Here is a 17,314-nt window from a genome sequence, read left to right on the forward strand (position 1 = left end):
TTATGAAAAATCAACAGCAAAAAAAGGAAGTTTCCTATTTTGCCCAGTCATATGACAGAACTAAGCAATGATCCTAAGCACTTAAATAAAAATATTCTTTGTCCATTTATTGTCTGTAGATTTGTTTACTATCACTCAAATTCTCATAGCGCTAGACATCGAAAGGGATTATTCTGGAAACAATGTGACATCATCAGATAAACTACTTTGTGTTGCATAAGATGCTAAAAAAGAGCTTCTAATCAGAAAGCTGAAAAAAATAACAGCAACATCAAAACCCCCTCCAAACAAACAAGAAACTTCACCCAAAATAAGTGTTTAGAGGTTAAAAAAAAAAGCTTACAAGGCCAGAGGATCTACTAAAGTCCTGTATCAAAACAGGGTCAAGAATATCTTAAGGAACTTTTTAAACCTTGAAAAACAACTGAATGACCATTCAACATGATAAATGAAACCTGCAATTGTTGTCTACAATGGAATGCTATTTGTGTATTTAGTTATTGTCAATGACAGACCAATCTAGATGACAGGGGAAAGATGATGCTGTGTAGCCACATAGCCACAAGTACCTGAAGGTGTCAAGGAGAAATTCCAGGGCAGCAGAGGATGGCAGGCAAAACGATAATTGCAGAATAGGCACAACAAGAAATTCTGCAATACATTCAACGTACTCCCTATGCAGTGTACAGATCATCAGCTCTCTTGCAGCAATTGCCGTGGTCGTATCAGCCTATTGTGCACCCACTGCACACAACACACAGCAACTTCAACCTTTCTTGGGATTCCCTTGCCTGACTGTGCCCACGCTAAAGGACTGAATTGTTCAAGCACACTATCTGCAGTGCAGGCCTTCTAATACCCAGAAATCCCAGACAAACATACTGCATCTACCAACCCAGCCTCCCTGTTTCTCCTGTCTTCTCCCTGTTTCTCCTGTCTTCTCCCTGTAAATCAATAACCAACTCCTATTTACACTTTGTGAGATACAACTTCACTGTGACCCAGCAGCAGGTGGGCATAAGATGTTCTGTGTGATATTCTTATTTCTTTCCTTCCCCCCCCATCCCCCCGAAAGCAGACGGACAGAGCACCTATTACTACCTAACACTAGCAGGACTATAACTTCCAAATAACCACGTCTCCTTCTGAAATCATCAGCTCATCTCAGAGAGCTAAAAGGCACTAGGAGCATGGCTACATTCACATACCTTTTGAAACATGCAGGTAGAGGACAACCAGCATAAGCAAGTTTCCTACTTCTGTTTGGCTGACAAACATTAGGAAAGTAGTTGCACAGAAACAGACAAACTTGTTGCACTGACTTCTCCTGAACTACAGCAAGACCTACCTAACTACACTTACAGATGCAATATAGAACCAAAAATCATTTAGACCCTAATACAATGCACTATTTAAATCAAATGCAGTGCTGGTAGAATAATCCCTAACCTAGCTGACTTACATGCCAGACTTAGCAGCAGAGATGCTCAACCCTGCCAGGCATTTGACTTGCTGTTAATAGCTAAGTTTGGAAAAAAACAACAAAAAATATAGAGCTTATACTATCACAAACTTCACGTGAATGGGAAAAGAAAAAAAATAAAAAAGAAGTTCTTATAAAGAGTTTGTCTGGCTAGCATAAGAACTCAGTCGCTCAGCCTATCGACATTCAGAGAACATGAGCTCTTAAAATGTATTTAACAGTCTGCTGCTGCATTCTGAACTACTCTACAACAGTCTCTGCATTACTCAGTAGAGATGCCTACAATAAATACATCACAAATACTTGTTTTGTTTCCATACCAACATGAATACGGATTCTCCCAGTGTAACAAAGGGTTAAATTTTTCAGTCAGTCAGCTAAAATCATAAACCTTTAAGGATGAATAACTAAGAAGATGGAACAAACAGTTTTAGGACTGATGGTTGGGGGGGGCAGAAAAATTTTAAAGAAAGCATATTAAAAAAGGCAGGATAAGTGAATGATCAAAATCCCCTCTTGCTTAGCATGAAGGGAAAAGTATTTCACGAAATTGCAAGACAAACTTTCCTGAGTTCCAGCAGGAAGAAACAGATTTGTTTGAACCAAAAATCAGCTGTGCAACAAGGCAATTTATAAAAACAGACCAGAAAGAAGTGACAGTGATTATGGTTCTGATCCAAGACAAGAAATCTTAGTTCTAGTGTATGATAGCACAATCAACTAACCTTCCTAAGCACTTCTGACTATGAGAGAGAAGAAGGTTTGCAGCATCTTACAGTAATCATTCTGGCCAAACCTCTTCTGAGGGCTCCTTCTAAAAGGCAAACCGTAGCGTCGAAAACAGATAGCAACGCATCACCCCTTCCATGCAGGTACAGCCTGGAGTCAGAGCACAGCACACTGCTGTGCCACACACACATGTAATGCAGTGGGGAGCAAATGCTATATACAGCATATTTAGCAAGTCTCACAACAAGAGCACAAAGTGCACTGACAGATCACTTTGTTATTTAATTCTCTGCAAAACAGTCAGAACAGCCTTGGACCAGGCAAAAGTGATTTCTTAATGATGAGATGCTCAACTCAAGGTATTTTGAGAAAGTCACCTATCAGATACATGAATCGCCATATAAAAAACACCAAATAAAACCTTACAAGCCCACAAACAACCTCCACAGACCTACAGATACACATTTCAATAACAAACTCATGCAATAGAGAAAACACAACCCTGAGTTCACTACCTTAGGTGCTGTTCCAGTATTCATATTCTGCTGTTTCCTAACTGCCAGCATTTTACTGCCTTGTTCTCTTTGGGTTTTTTTGTTGTTGGTTTTTGGTTGGCTGGGGATGTCTGGGGGGTTTTGTGTTGTTTTTTTAAACATGCATTTTAAGTCTCACAGGAAAGACTTGACTTTTTTTTCCTACTTTATTTTTCAGTATTATCTCAGAAGCTTTTTAGAAAGTTGCCCTCCTTCAGCACGCAACACTTGAAAGTATGAGGACAAGAAGAGGCAGCTCTAGAGACCTGCAGCAGTGAAGCGAGGTGTCTTCATCAACTTCAGAAAAAAACAACAGGGATAATGTTTCACAGACCCAGAACATTTCCTGATTAACTGTTATAGAAACAGTCCATTAGCTATCGTGTAAAACTTGCACTAGGCAAAAACAACTATTACATGTGTAAGAAAGCATAATGCATAGTATTTTATATATACTGATTAGAAGTTTTAACTGAAACTCGAAATATTTTTTTCTTTAAACTAGCTTGATCTGCTTAATTAGCAACTCTTAAATTACTGTAACATACAAGTAACTAAATCCCCCTACTGGTACAATCTCTGTGCTAAGAGCTTTCTTACAGACACTTCCCCCCCCCGCCCTTTAAATTACAAATATACAAATATTCCTTCTCAGGTAGCAGTAGGGAAAAAAAGACAAGTCAGCTCATCAGCACACACATACAGGATTTAAGGAAATAATTTGAGACAAGAAAAAGCACAATCTGAATACGACACGGTTGATTCACAGAGGGTTACAACTCACACTCTTCTTCAGCGAGGACAAAAACAACAGCAGTGACGATGTCAGTGGCTAGCTGTGACATCTACTCATGGCTTCAACAACTACCACGCAAACCACTCATCCCAATGAATGCCAATAACATCTGTCTTCCACCGCATAGTTATTTCTACTCTGTAAACTGGGCGCCCAGAGAGGCTGAGAGTCTCCATCCTTGGAAATACTCAAAATCCAACTGGACACGGCTCTAGACAACCAGCTCTAGCTGACCTTGCTTAAACCGAGGAGTTGGACTACATGAGTTCAAGAGGACCCTGTCAACCTCAACAATTCTGTCATTCTGCAAAACACAGGATAACCAGAACTCTGTACACATATAGTGTGAAATAATTTTGATTAATTTTTTTCAGTAAATTGCTCTGTTTTAATTCCACATCCACACAGGTTTAGCAACAGGAGATAAAAATTACTCAATGTTCTGTTGACTGAAAGTACCATGAGGGCATCCCAAGCTAAAAGTTCTCTTGCCATAGACGGGACAGAAATAAAATTACATGCTGAGAATGTTACTCACTCACATGGCTATGAGAATTATAAAAAAAAAAAAATTAAAGACTTTTGGTAAGGACACCAAGATAGCTCATATAGCCATCTTAGTTCATTTAGGAACTTTTGTTCTTGTCCATAGCAAATGCAATTCAAACTGATTTCTGGATTATTCGAAAGCCTCTCTCTTCATAAATACATATACAACATTTTCCAAAAAACAAAGTTATTTCTATGGTTTGGGAAAGAGGCTCTGGAATAATCCAAACATTTAGTTTAAATTGCATTATGTATATGTGTATATATTACATCAATCAATATGTGTGTGTATGTGCGTATGACATAAATCCCATAATAAATCTAACTTCCACCTTTATTTACAGGGTAGCTGAAACGTTTTATTCAATATGATATGAAAACTGTGATCACAGGAGCCTATGGCTGGGAACAACAGTGAGAAAGACTAGTAAAAGTGAGTCCAAAAACTATGTGGAAAAACAGTATTGAGATTCCTTCAGCTAAAAATCAGAGGTCCCTCTGTTCAAAATACTATTAGGACTTAAAGGGGTTCATCCTACCAGAGACAAACAAAAAAAATATAGAGGTGGCAGTCAAAAGAGTAAGCACAACCTTCTGGCATGAAGAACATTTCTGCTTCTTTGCACAGGAAACCCTTAACAGTCTTACAAGCTGGTGACATGTATCAGGTTGAGTCTTCAATAGAGTAACTGAAAGGGAAGCGCACTGATGATGCAAAACATGACATATTTCAGTACATTCTAGTCACAGACAGACTAGACTGCACATAGTTTAAGACCAAATAGAACAGATAACATCTTGATTCTAAAAATATACTTTTTACCCAAAGTCCCCAAAATAATTTTTCCTTTTCTTTTCCCTATTTAACAAACAGGTATTCAGGCAAAATAATCTATTTTATAGAAGGAGCACAATAAAAAAATCATTACAGGAGATGACCTCAAAATTCTCGGTCCACCCTACACTTTATACATCACACACAACTACAGCTAGTGTTGAAGGCAACTGAACTTGTGAACTGAAGTGGAAAAAGACTTCAAAATATTTAAGGTTTTCACCTGATTCACTAATACAATACATCACAGAAACTACCCGGTTCAAGGAGGACAGAAAACTAGTTGAATTGAGGGAAAAAATCTGAAGGAACATATATTAAGGATCTTTTCAATACTTAAATTCCTATCGTATATTATAAAATACATTTAATTTCAATCCTTCGGTTTCTATGTGCCAAAAGCTTAACGAATACTGTCACTAGAAACCTTCAATTAATGACAATATTAATGGAGCTTTATGTAGCATAGATAATAGAACACATGCATAATATAGCTAGATACCTCAAGTTTTACACATTACTAGTAAAAAGCCCATTAATAAAGAATAATCCAATAAAAGCACTGTTTGTGATGGCATTACCATACTTTTTAGTATAAGTAAAAAGAGTCTCCCTCCTAAATAACTACTAAATGCTTAGGGTTCTAACATATTGCTGCAAGCTATAATGGTTATAACTGTTAATCCAATACACCTTTTATACAAACCCATAAACACACGAGTGGAAAAATAGCACAGATGTTCATCTCTAATGCAATTTCCATTCAATTTCCTAAGTGCAGTCCCTGTGTGCAAACTAGCTTAACGTTATGTTTAGCTTGCAAATTCTTTTAATAAATAATGAATGCAATAAAACTGGTAGATCAATGGCAAGCTGAGAAATCATAAAAAAAGCCTTTTGTGCTCATGCTGTTGCCGATTTCAAACTTTAATCCAGCGACAGATCGATACTACTTTTTCTTTTTAACCCATCACATAGATAGCTGATAGACTAGATGTAGGTTAAATGCTGTTACCAGATATCAATTTCCAGAAACTTGATAAGATCAGACACAATTGCAATCAAACATTTTATACCTTAACATATACACAACAATATACACTGGTAAATATTACACTTTAAGTCACTGTACAGTAATAAAGCAAGCACTATTCATTAGTTTTGGTTCTTATTTTTTGGGGAAGTGGTTATTTGTAACCGAGTCAAGAAAGGCTCTGACAATATGTTTTAATGAGCAAAATGGGCTTAGCAGGTCAAGATGAACTGACAAGGAAATATAATCTCCCCACACTTGATAGTGACAATAAACTTTATATGCACACACAAAACAACAATATTGCTGTGTTACCAAAAAAAAAAATGAAAGCAAACAAACGTATGCCTTACAGGATTGAGATATTGGAACCTTCTGGGGCAGGTATCAAAGTGCATTAGTTAATAGGTATCGGTGTTTCTTACAGGTTGTAGAACAGGAGGAGAAGGGAAACCCTATTACTAAGTCACTTTGGATGACCATGCTTTACCAAGAGGGAACAAAGATCAAAAGCGTGTAGCCCCAAGGGACAATTCTAATATCAAGCAGGATAAATCCAAATCACTAAGAATCATTACTAACTAATGTACTTGTGCTTGGTAATGCATGTTTAATCGTAACGTATTAAAATCTTGCCTCAGCTTACACCAAAGGAACATGTCACAGACAGCAGTAACTGAAGTATCGTCATGTTTGTTTCTGCTATTAGCTTTGTTTACATAAATAATCATTAAAATGCTGCATTTCCATACACCTAGAGTTTTATTACATTGATAATCACATTAAGAACTTACGAAACTAGATGAGCACTTTATATGTATTTTAAAGTAAGGATTTGGATAATTTTGTTCGTAACTTCAGAAAATCCAAAATTATCATTCCCGCAACAGGCACGTAAAACCTTAAAGATCCTACGCTGAGCAAGAACAAGGTCAGACCCAAAAACTTAGTACCTGTTTGAAAATGGCATATACACGTAATTCTCTCAAACACAGGTTTTAAATAAATATGTCCCACCTTTGACGAGAAAGGCTCAGATCCTAGAAACATTTGTAAGTTCTTTGCCCTTGTTCTGGCAAACTTCCACTGGCATGAAAGGGAGATTCACCTTAGCAAAGTCAAAATAGGGACTTTATGGCCCACATTTCAACACATTTTTAATAATGATACTGACAAACAGCTCTTACACAATGTGAACTCCAGCCTGTAAGCAATGAAATAAGATAGAATACTTGAAAAAAATCTCACAGTGCTCATTTTAAATATTTTGTGCAAAATTACCAAGGTAGGTAGATACTAATTTCTCACCCTAAGGCCACTGCCATACAACAAAACACGATTTTCTAATTCAGTGATTTTTGCTGTGCTCCTCAGTTCTACCAAAGTTGATTTTCACCTGCCTTTAAAACAAATGCATACACACAAACAGAGGCTGCGTGTCCAACCGTAGCCCCAGTGTGAGAATAATTTCCCATCTACAGAGCTGGTCACTTCTGGAGGCTTTCTAAGTATAATGCTGTTGCCACACATTGATATATTGGTGAAAGAAAGGCAAATATAACAATGCTAAAGCTTAAACTCATTTGAATAAACTGTGAATTTCTATTACATATATTGTTTCCTTTATCAAATTGGAACTACTGGAGCAAGAATACCAAGAATGCCAACATAAATCTAGATCTGTTACAGCCAGTTTCTCCAATTTATTCTCAGAAGCCTTAATGACAAAAAGTCAAAGTTCTTCTGTTTGGAGAAGAGATTAGGAAAAAGAACATTTGCGATAATTTTTAACATTAAACTTAAGCGTCATATTGGAAGAGAGCAGTTTTAACAAAATGATTGAAGCAAATCACAAAATACTATTTTAATCTTCTAAAGAAAAACAAGGAAGACCACAAGTGGTTTAATAAACACTAAAGAATAAAAGCCAATAAAAACTCTGCCCAGCCTATGTGGGAAATAGATCTTCATTATTCATGGCAGAGTACTTTACACTTTGTGCAATCTTTTCCAGAATTTAAAACCGTTCCACAAAGACACATTCCAGCCTCTTTTATGATTTGCGTTCCACAGGTTCTGCTCCAAGATAATGGATACCAGACTATACAGATCAGAAATAAACGGTGATCGACAACTTTTCTAACATTTCTGGCACTAAATGGTTAGTAACAGAAACATAATAAACAAGTATTCCTATTTTAAGTCTAACAGATGTTGAATTCAGACACATTTAACTTGAAAAAAATTAATAAGAATTAAAAAAAAAAAACCAGGGGGAAAGCCTTTCTTCAGCCTGTAATCAATTTGGACACAATGATATTCTATTTATAGCAACACTTTTAACATGTTCTAGTCTTATATTATTTATTCGGATCATTCCTATTACAATGAAATATTAATGTTGAGAAAGTGGTTACTCTATTAAGGAGCTATCCTATGTTTAGATTTTAATATTGATCTCCACTATTTTGGAATAATTAATCATTCTGTATGAAACTGTATTTGTCTGACTTTGTGTTATAATATGATCAGAAGTTTAGCATCTTCCCCACAATGATGACATGATTAAATTTATATTTTGACCTATTCCTAAAGGCAATTTAGTTATTCCAACAGAAGGGGGAAAAGGGGATACCGCCACTTTAAAAGCTTCAATCTCTTTGACATTGCTGGCAGTGTATGGGAACATTAATGCATCTGTCATGATAACAAGCTAAGAATAACATCTAGACATCAAACCGAGCAGAGAATCCATCTGAAGTGATTCATTCAGATCTGTCTCATTGATTTATTAAACACAGGGCAACATCTGCAGCCTCACAGAGCCGCTTGGCAAAATTAATGCAAGATCAATTCAAATGGAAAAAAGTGCAAAAGAGATAAATCAAAACACAATTTGCATGCAGTTCCACAATCAGGCTTATTGGGTGCAAATGCTCAATTTCCCTCCCAAAGCAAATGAGTTTAAATGTTGTTTTATCTTTGTAGAATTGTGTGATTTGGAGTGACAGTGAAGAGTTCTGCAGGTTGAAATGGTGAAAAGAAAAAAAGGAGAAGAAATGCTTGCAAAGACCTTTTGAATATGCAACAAGAATATCATTAATACCTAATTGTTTAGCTTTTTTGTCTTTGCTACAAAAACACAGTATTTTTCAGTTGTAGAAGTCTCAGTAGAAAATTACATATGTATTATGCATATACACATGCAGGAAACACACAAATACTCCATTTTGGAGGAAAAGCATGTTACACTTTAAATGGGGAGCTCTATTGCTATGTAAAAAGAAGGGAATTTTAATCAAGGCTTCTCCAGATTAGATATCCATCTGATGAAAATATTCAAGTATTTTAGTAGTTTTGAACAAGCATAGACTTTCAAGATGCCCAAAAAGAAAGAGGGATTTTTCCAAAAGTATAATTAATCTGCTCGGAAAGTGGAAAAATTCCTTTCTGCATCTCTAGCAGAATCCACTATGCTGGTGATCTCTCATGAGAATGTTTTAAGTGAGTCTCCTCTCCAAGGAAGAAAAAAAATTTGAGAAATTCATCTTTTTTTTATTTTAACATGCTAGCACCTCCAAAATTCACAAGTTTGGCTAAGACTGAATGCATACTAAATATTTACTTAGTCAAAGAAGTTTATATGATCAGATGTCCACATTTAAAAATCAATGTACAAGGAAACGCTGTGCAGTGCTACATGACTGGATTGCTTTAATTATAATCTTGACATCATTCTCCTAATAAAAGACAGAGTATTGCTGACTATAGGGTAGCTTTTAATAGACAACATGACTAGACCTTCATTATCTCATAAAATAAAATGTCTGCATTTACTGCTTAAATTCATTTCTAAAGCCTTTTATTGTTTGTGAATAGCCAAAGTAATACAAAATATTAGCTTAACTGGATACTTGAAATCATAAAAAATAAGCCATGCGCCGAAACATTGTTTTCTGGGAAATACTCTTACTATCCACTGAATAATCCAGACCAACACTATGCTTTTTCAGTAGCCAACAGCATCCATCAAACAGAAACCCTGTAGAATAGGTTATGATCATGCTCATATAAGCCTAATTTTAGGGACTGATACATTTACCACCATAAAAACGTTCTTACTGCAGTTTTAAATTTCATTTTTAAATAAAATCTCATTATAGTTTACTACTAAAATTAAGCATGTGTCCATAATTTAAGTAATCTTCTAAGGTATTGCAAATTAGTAACTAAATTTTGTAAATATGTTGTACTCACTATGCACTTGAAGATGCTACCTGTAATGAAATGAACGGTTAGTTTCATTTTACAAACCTTGCTTCCAAATTAGATTACATGATGATGGCTAATGACAATCAAAGTTAGGAACACTTTGTTTACACGTGAATGAAAATTATACATGTAGTGTTTAAAAAAACCCACAAAGATCAAAGATACTAGATATAGGGAACTAGCATTACATACACAGAACAAACATAAAAAAAAAATTTCACTTACAGGTATATTTCTCTGCAGCTTTTACAAGCTCTGTAGATATGCTCAACTAAAAAAAATGCAATAGAGTAAGCAGGAGAAGTAAATTTTATGGTTTTTTTCAATTATATATAATCGATGATTCACATTCCAATTTAAAAAAATAATTAAAAGTGTACACTAACATAAGAGATGTTGACTTTCAGAAGTCGACTAACATTGAAAACAATGATAGCCAACATTTCTTATTGCTTTTTCTGGCAGCTCTTCAGTTTAATGAAGTATTTCTACAGTATTCAAATATATAAATAAATATCCATAAATTAAAATATATTACAAAATATATGTTCAGACATGAAAGTAATGCTTGAGTCATGCAGTGGAACAATACATATCGAATGGTTTGCTTCTAAAAAACCCACATTTTTTCAAGACTACTTCCCAGGTATAGAACCTAAATACTGTACGTATGGATAGCTGTAACAATTCCACTGTGTTTTGTTTGGTACCATGCACTGCAGTGGTTCCCAGGTCACTTCACAGGAAACAAAAATTAGATTACTCATGTATTTAGCTATTTTTATCCAACATTCTCACCCATTAAGTGTGGGCTGTTTGAGGAAAAAAAACCCTGTAAATAAAATGACATATTAATCATTCAATTAGCACGATGGATACAATTAACATTGTTAAGTTACCAAACTTGAGAAAAGTTTTATCTGTGCTGATAACACTTATCATGCATTACACCTTGAAACCATGAATGCAAAATACACTGGTATCAGTAGGTTATTCGAACCAGTGGCATTTTCAAGAGATAAAAACAAAGGTTGGGTGATGTTTCAATAAGTGAAAAATGTTTTAGGAAATGTAAAGGGATCTGCTATTCCTGAACAGGTAAAAATACTAGGCATCATGAGGCAGGGAGAGCTTGCTCTTACACACGTGTTGAACGTACTTTCTCAGTTGAGAGCTTTGACTCCATTCAGACATATTTCTCCCCTATTAGATCCCCCCTCAACAGTGCTCTTGCCATATCTTCAGCCTCTGACCAGGTCTTCGTTCCACTGACTGCTCCTTTCAGACCCTCTTAGAGCATCAGTCGGCTCCTCACTTACAGCTCCCCTGGCCTCCCTTCTCAGCTGCTCCTTGCATTACTTATTCCCTTATCCTATCAGGGCCATATGTCTTTGTCAAAGGAAAAAAAAAAGTGAAATACAAGTTTTAAACATTTAACACTTGAGCATTTCTGGATCTTAAATCATTGGTTGTAAGAGAGCAGAAATCATCAGATCACATCTAAAAGCTGTATCATCAAATCAGATCCCACATTTCCCCAAGGGAAAACTTTGGCACAGTCACAGAAATTAAAAAGACATACTTCTTTAACGGTGAACTTTCATGCTAGTCGAGTTTCAGAAACATTTCAGAGAAGCATTTACATGTTAAATGTGTCCCTTAGTAATCTTTTATTAATTCTATTCAAATATATTAGTGCCAGACCTTACTTGCAACACCGTCGTTTTAATAAGGCAGTAGTTGTGATGTCACAGAGGTGCATGACACCGAAATAAAGAGGCAGCGGGAGAAGGTGTTACAGAAACAGAACACGAGCAAGAGAAAAAGCACATACTTCAAATAAACGTATCTAGGAATTGACTGCAAGCATCTCTAAAATGTCACCTGTAACATAAAATAATTTGAAACATACCAAATACTGCTACTCAAGAATGAGCATCGGGTGTGCTCCTGCTTAAGCTCACAGCAGCGAGAACAGGATCAGGCCCCAGATTTGAGCGTACTTAAGGTGTCATTAAAAAAAACCCACCCAACACGTTCAGTGCCAAGCAGTTAGAACTAGTGACACCAAAACCAAAGTTACTAAATATTTGCATGCTGCGAGTCTGATATCGCGCTCAAAGCTGTCTGAAACAACCTTCTGTAAAGAAAGTTTCCTGCCAGGCAGAAAGCCGGAGCACACTGGAAGGCAAATGTTTCTGGAGAGGTACCTCACCAACTGCTCAACTAGGAAACGCCGTCTCCGAGCACCCCGTCTTACGTCCCACCCCACTGCACTAGGCATTCCTCCTCAGCCCCGAGAGCGTTTTTGTGTTTATTAGATCATTACCATTTCTAAAGGCAGCAGCTACGAGGTCACAGACCAGGATGAGAACCCCAACTACGAAGCACCCAGCAGGGATCTCCCACGAATACAGCCCGCTCGGGGCTCCGCGATTTAGGCACGGCGGGGCAGGGGCTACGGCCACCCCGGGCCGCTCGCTCGCGTGACGTGAAGCCACTCGGGAACGGCCGCGAGCAACAGTTTGCCCGCCGGCCGCCCACCCTCCCCCGGCGGGCACCGGCCGGCCGCCGCGGCCGGCGCTCAGCCCCTCGGGAGCGAGGGATCCTGAGGAGAATTGGAAGTTTCAGCGGAAGGAAAATAATAACAGAAAACTTCGCGGTTTTGGAGGGTTGGTTTGGTTTAAGAGCGTACACGGGAACTATCAGCTTTCCCCGCGAGGGGAAAAGTTTGAAGACCGGCCCGCCGCTCGGCGGTCCCAGCCATCTCGAAGGGGGGTGTGGGGGGGTAGGGGGTGTTGAGGAATCCTGCAAAGTTTTCCACGCCGGCACCCACGGCCGCGCCGCTTCACCGCCCCCGCCGCGCCTCAGCCCCAGCCCCAGCCCCCCGCTCCCCCAGGCCCAGCCCGGGGCTGCCCCACCGAGGGCGGCGGGTCGCCGCGCAGCGCCCGGAGGGTCGTCGTCGTCTCCCCGTCCCCCTCCCCCGGCACTTCCACACACACGCACAGCGGGAACCCGCGGGGAGAGGAGAGGGGAAGGGACGGGACCCGGCAACCCCCCCCCCCACACACACACACACTCCCCCACACACCCCGGGGCACGGCTCCCCGCGGGCCACCGACCCCCCCAGCGGCCGGAGCGGAACGAAGCGGGGCGGTCGGGCGGAGGAAAAGCGAAGTTTTGCGGCTCACCTCGCGTTGGTGCAGTCGTTGTACAAAGTTTCGAAGTCCTTCCTGGTGATGAGCTTGCAGCGGTTGACGCCGGGCTGGATGGCCCCCAGCCCCCGCAGGATGCGGACCTGCTCCACCGTGCACACCACGGGCGATATATCCAGCCGCTTCAGCTTGGTGTAGACCGTGTGCAGCCCTCCCACCAGGTGCTTGAGGAAGAGATCAAAGACCTGCGGCAGGCAGATCAGCTCCTGCCCCTCCACGAGGAACGAGGCTACCTTCACCCCGTGCAGGTCGACCATCTTACACTCGTTGCCGCCGCCCCCGCCGCCGCCGCCGCCGCCGCCCGCGCCGGCCCCGCCGCCACCGCCGGCGGAGAGGAAACTGTTGACGAGGCTGTTGGTGAGGCGCGGGGACTCCGCGGGGCTGGAGTACAGCGGGTCCGCCCGGAACAAACCCGCCGAACCCCCCGCGCCGCCGCTGGAAGTTGCGGCGATGACGGGCGGCGCGGAGACAGCCATGGCCAGCCTGGCTCCCCGCCGCGGCTCGCCTCAGCCCCGCTCCCCTCAGCGCGCACTCTCGCCGCGCTCTTTGCGGTACTACTAAAAACAGAGCCGCGCGCCCGCCCTCCCACACGCAGCGCCCGCCGCCAGCCGCGCGCCCAGACCCCTCCCCAGCGCCGCCGGGTGGATGGGGGGGGGGGGGGGGGGGGGGAAGAAGAGTGACAGCGCCCTCCAGCCAATGCGCCCCGCCCGCCTCCAGCGCGGCCTCGGCGAGTGGCTGGCGGGCTGGGCGGTGGGGCGGGGCGGGGCAGCGCGGCGCGGCGGCCGGCCGCGAGCACCTGGGCCGAGGGAGCGTGAGGCGGCCGGGGCCGGGTGGAGGTTTTGCCGACGGGGGTGAAGCGGGCGCCGGCCTCGCGGGTGGGGGTGAGGGGGGGTGTGTGTGAGGAGAGCCCGCCCGGTTCGCGCCGCTTGCCGGGCTCCCGAAAACTCCCCTTCTGCTGCGCCGCGGGGTAGGAAAGTTTCGGTGAGCTCTCCCTGGGCCGTGAGGGGATCCGGCGGGCGCTGGCCCGGCGCTCTGAGGGAGAGGAGGGCAGGGCTGGGGCCGGCCCCCTTTCCCAGGTGGTTTCGGCGGTCGCTGCGCTCTGGTACATTCCTGAGTGCTAAAACACCTGTGCCTTTCCACAGCTGAAGGAGATCGGGAGAGAGGGGGAGCCGGAGGCGGGGGGGTAGCGGTGCAAGTCTGTGTTAGGTAAATGGTACATCCGACTTGCCGCTTATTTACCGAGAAACCAACCGACGTGTGGTTACTGATAGGCGGTGGCAGCACTATCGCGAGTGATTGGGGTCTAAAGCAAAGTGAGTCCCTCCAGAGAAGGGACCGCGTGCTACGCAAGCAGGACGGAGGGAGGGGGCGACAGACGTGGAAGTTGGTGATCAGTCACAGGAGGCGAAGTCCGTTCTTGGGAGGTCTTGCGTGTAATTGCTTGAAATTTCCAGATTCAAGAGCGGCATCAATTGTGGTTTAGATAAGAATGGCATCGGTCCTCTCCTCACGCCTGACTGTGAGGCATTCTCCAGAATCGCCATATGGTACCTCATTCAGTTGCATACAAGTAAAACCCAGCAGCCCTGGGAACCCGACAGATCCTGTGTCTCCTTCACCTGAACCAGGTCAGTTGACACAAGAACTGCTAAGCTTTGTGCGTCCCTTCTCCCTGAACAAGTGGACCCGAAAGATGGTCAGACAAATTTCATATAAAGGAGTTGAGTCTGACAGATACACACCCAGCAGCAGCTAGGACGCACTGACTAGATCAGTTATTTGCTTCTTACCTTCTCCCAGCATACCTATATTACACCTCTTTTCCCAGCCTCTTCCCTTTCTTTGTATCAACATCCTTCTTTCCTGTTTGTTTCTGCTTTTTTTCAGTCTTCTTTTATCTTTCCTTCTTTTCTAGTCCTCTAACTTCTTCCCCCCCTCCCCTTTTTTTAGCTTTCTCCTAAAGCATTCAGTAAACAAAGCGAGCATTAAAGTGTAAACAAAACTTTTCAAGTGGATACCGAACAAGCAATACCAACAGAGCATTTCAACTATTTCCATGGTTGCACTGCTTGTGTGTGCCACCTGCTCCTTCCTTTTATTAGGCTTGCTTGTTTAGGTACCCTTTCTGGAAAGTTTAATATTTTTGCATTATAAGTAATCCCATTTTAGATGAGGGCAGATGACTGTATACTAACTAAATTGCTATATTTGTTAACTTAAATGGTCTAAATTACACTCTGGAGGAACCTCACTTTTTCTCCATTGATTATCTGTGTGTTCTAAGAAGACTAACCACTTTTTTTAGGCCCCTAGCCTAGCTGCCCTAAAACTAAGGCAGAATTTTCACATAAGCTAGGTTTAGATAAATACCTTTCAATAAGAATGCTCATATTTCCTAAACTTGTTCATGCATTTTTCTGGGATCAGAACCTTAGATTGGAAGCTCTGTGGGGCAGGGGCTATTTAGTTCGGCAAAGCGTTTTAATCGAGCCCTGAACTCCTCTGAGATTTTTATATACTGGAAATGATAGAAATAACAAATAACTGACTTCAAATAGAAACTTTTGGGGGTTAATTTTCTGGACGTAATTGCTATTAGGAGATTTAATAAATCAGATTCAAACACTTCTCATTGGCTTTGCCCTTTTAAAGACATTTTTTGCTTTGAGATTAATGTGACAATCAAATTCCACTGTGAGAATTCTTCTTCCTTTTTGACTTTAATGTCTTCCATAAGCTAAACATATTTCTAAATAAGACTGAATTTTTGCAAGGCCAGAGGAAGCCTTGCGCATCAACACCCAGCAAGTTGGAGTGGCATGAAGCAATATAAAATCATAAAGGCTGTAGTAAAAACAGTACCCTTGAGAAGTGACTATCCATGGAGAGAAGAACTGCTCTTAAAGTAAGAAAATGCTCAAGGTTTGAGAATTAATACCAGGCAGCTGTCCAGTTCAACTAAGCATATACAAATCAACTGTATCAATGAATATTATTATTTCTCTGTAATTTTATTAAAGGCAAGGCAAAGTTACTAAAGCCTAACAATCATACAGTAATATCTTGTCAGTTATAAAGTATCCAGATGGTTTATTTGAATGGAGTCCAGCAGTATGTAATTTGAATGTGTACAAACTAGTAAGCCTCCCTATAGCTGAAATAAGTGTTTTAGAATATTTATTTAAAATTAAGGTTTCAATATTTTTGTTCCTTTTAGACTGGTATGCAAAACACTCTGTTTTCTTAACACTGTCAGCTGTAGAAATACTGGTGTATTGTATATTAGTCCTATATAAAAATTGGCCATCTTTGTATGGCAAAATGTCAAGCAAAGGTTCTGTTATATTTGTTTGTTTTTGTTTTTATCATCTTTACATATGCCCCATTGGAGTGAACTGTGAAGGAGCTCTTTTTCTGACACAGGAGGAGAGGAAAGGCCAGGTCTTTCCAGATAGGGCTAGTCAACAGCGTTCTGGAAATTACTTATTGCCAGCTGGCATAAATGTGGCTACTGGCTCACAGGGATCCTATAGAGAAAATGATGGGTGACACAATTGACTAGGAGGAGACAATGATAAAAAATAATGACAGCTTTTTAAGTGAAGCAGCAGGGAATTAATTAAAAATAATAATAATTTTGTTTCTAGAAGACTGGAAAGCTCAATAGTGATGTTTGTGTTTTATCTTGGTCTGCTGTAGCCAAACATGAGGCAGGACAATTAAAAAAAAAGGGAATTCCATAGATATTGCAATGTAAAGATTCCTGGTGATTTTTTTTTGGTTTTAGTGTAAAGAATTTTTTTTATAGACTTGATATAGGTATGTCCAATGTGAGCACATTATAGGAAAAAATGATAGGTTTTAGTGAA

The 17,314-nt window shown here is 40.8% G+C and overlaps 1 protein-coding gene across 4 annotated transcripts in view; it reads right to left on the reverse strand.

Annotated features, from left to right (window-relative positions):
* Positions 1–13,932, reverse strand: part of DACH2 (dachshund family transcription factor 2) — a 313,869-nt gene extending 299,937 nt beyond the window's left edge. For all 4 annotated transcript variants that reach the window (XM_049828092.1, XM_049828091.1, XM_049828089.1 and 1 more), the window contains exon 1: positions 13,422–13,932. In XM_049828092.1, coding sequence (XP_049684049.1) covers positions 13,422–13,921 — 500 coding nt within the window. In that variant the 5' untranslated portion in view covers positions 13,922–13,932. The remainder of the gene's footprint in view (positions 1–13,421) is intronic.
* Between the last annotated feature and the right edge of the window lie 3,382 nt (positions 13,933–17,314).

This window comes from Accipiter gentilis, chromosome 24, assembly GCF_929443795.1.
Source record: "Accipiter gentilis chromosome 24, bAccGen1.1, whole genome shotgun sequence".
Lineage (NCBI taxonomy): Eukaryota > Metazoa > Chordata > Aves > Accipitriformes > Accipitridae > Astur > Astur gentilis.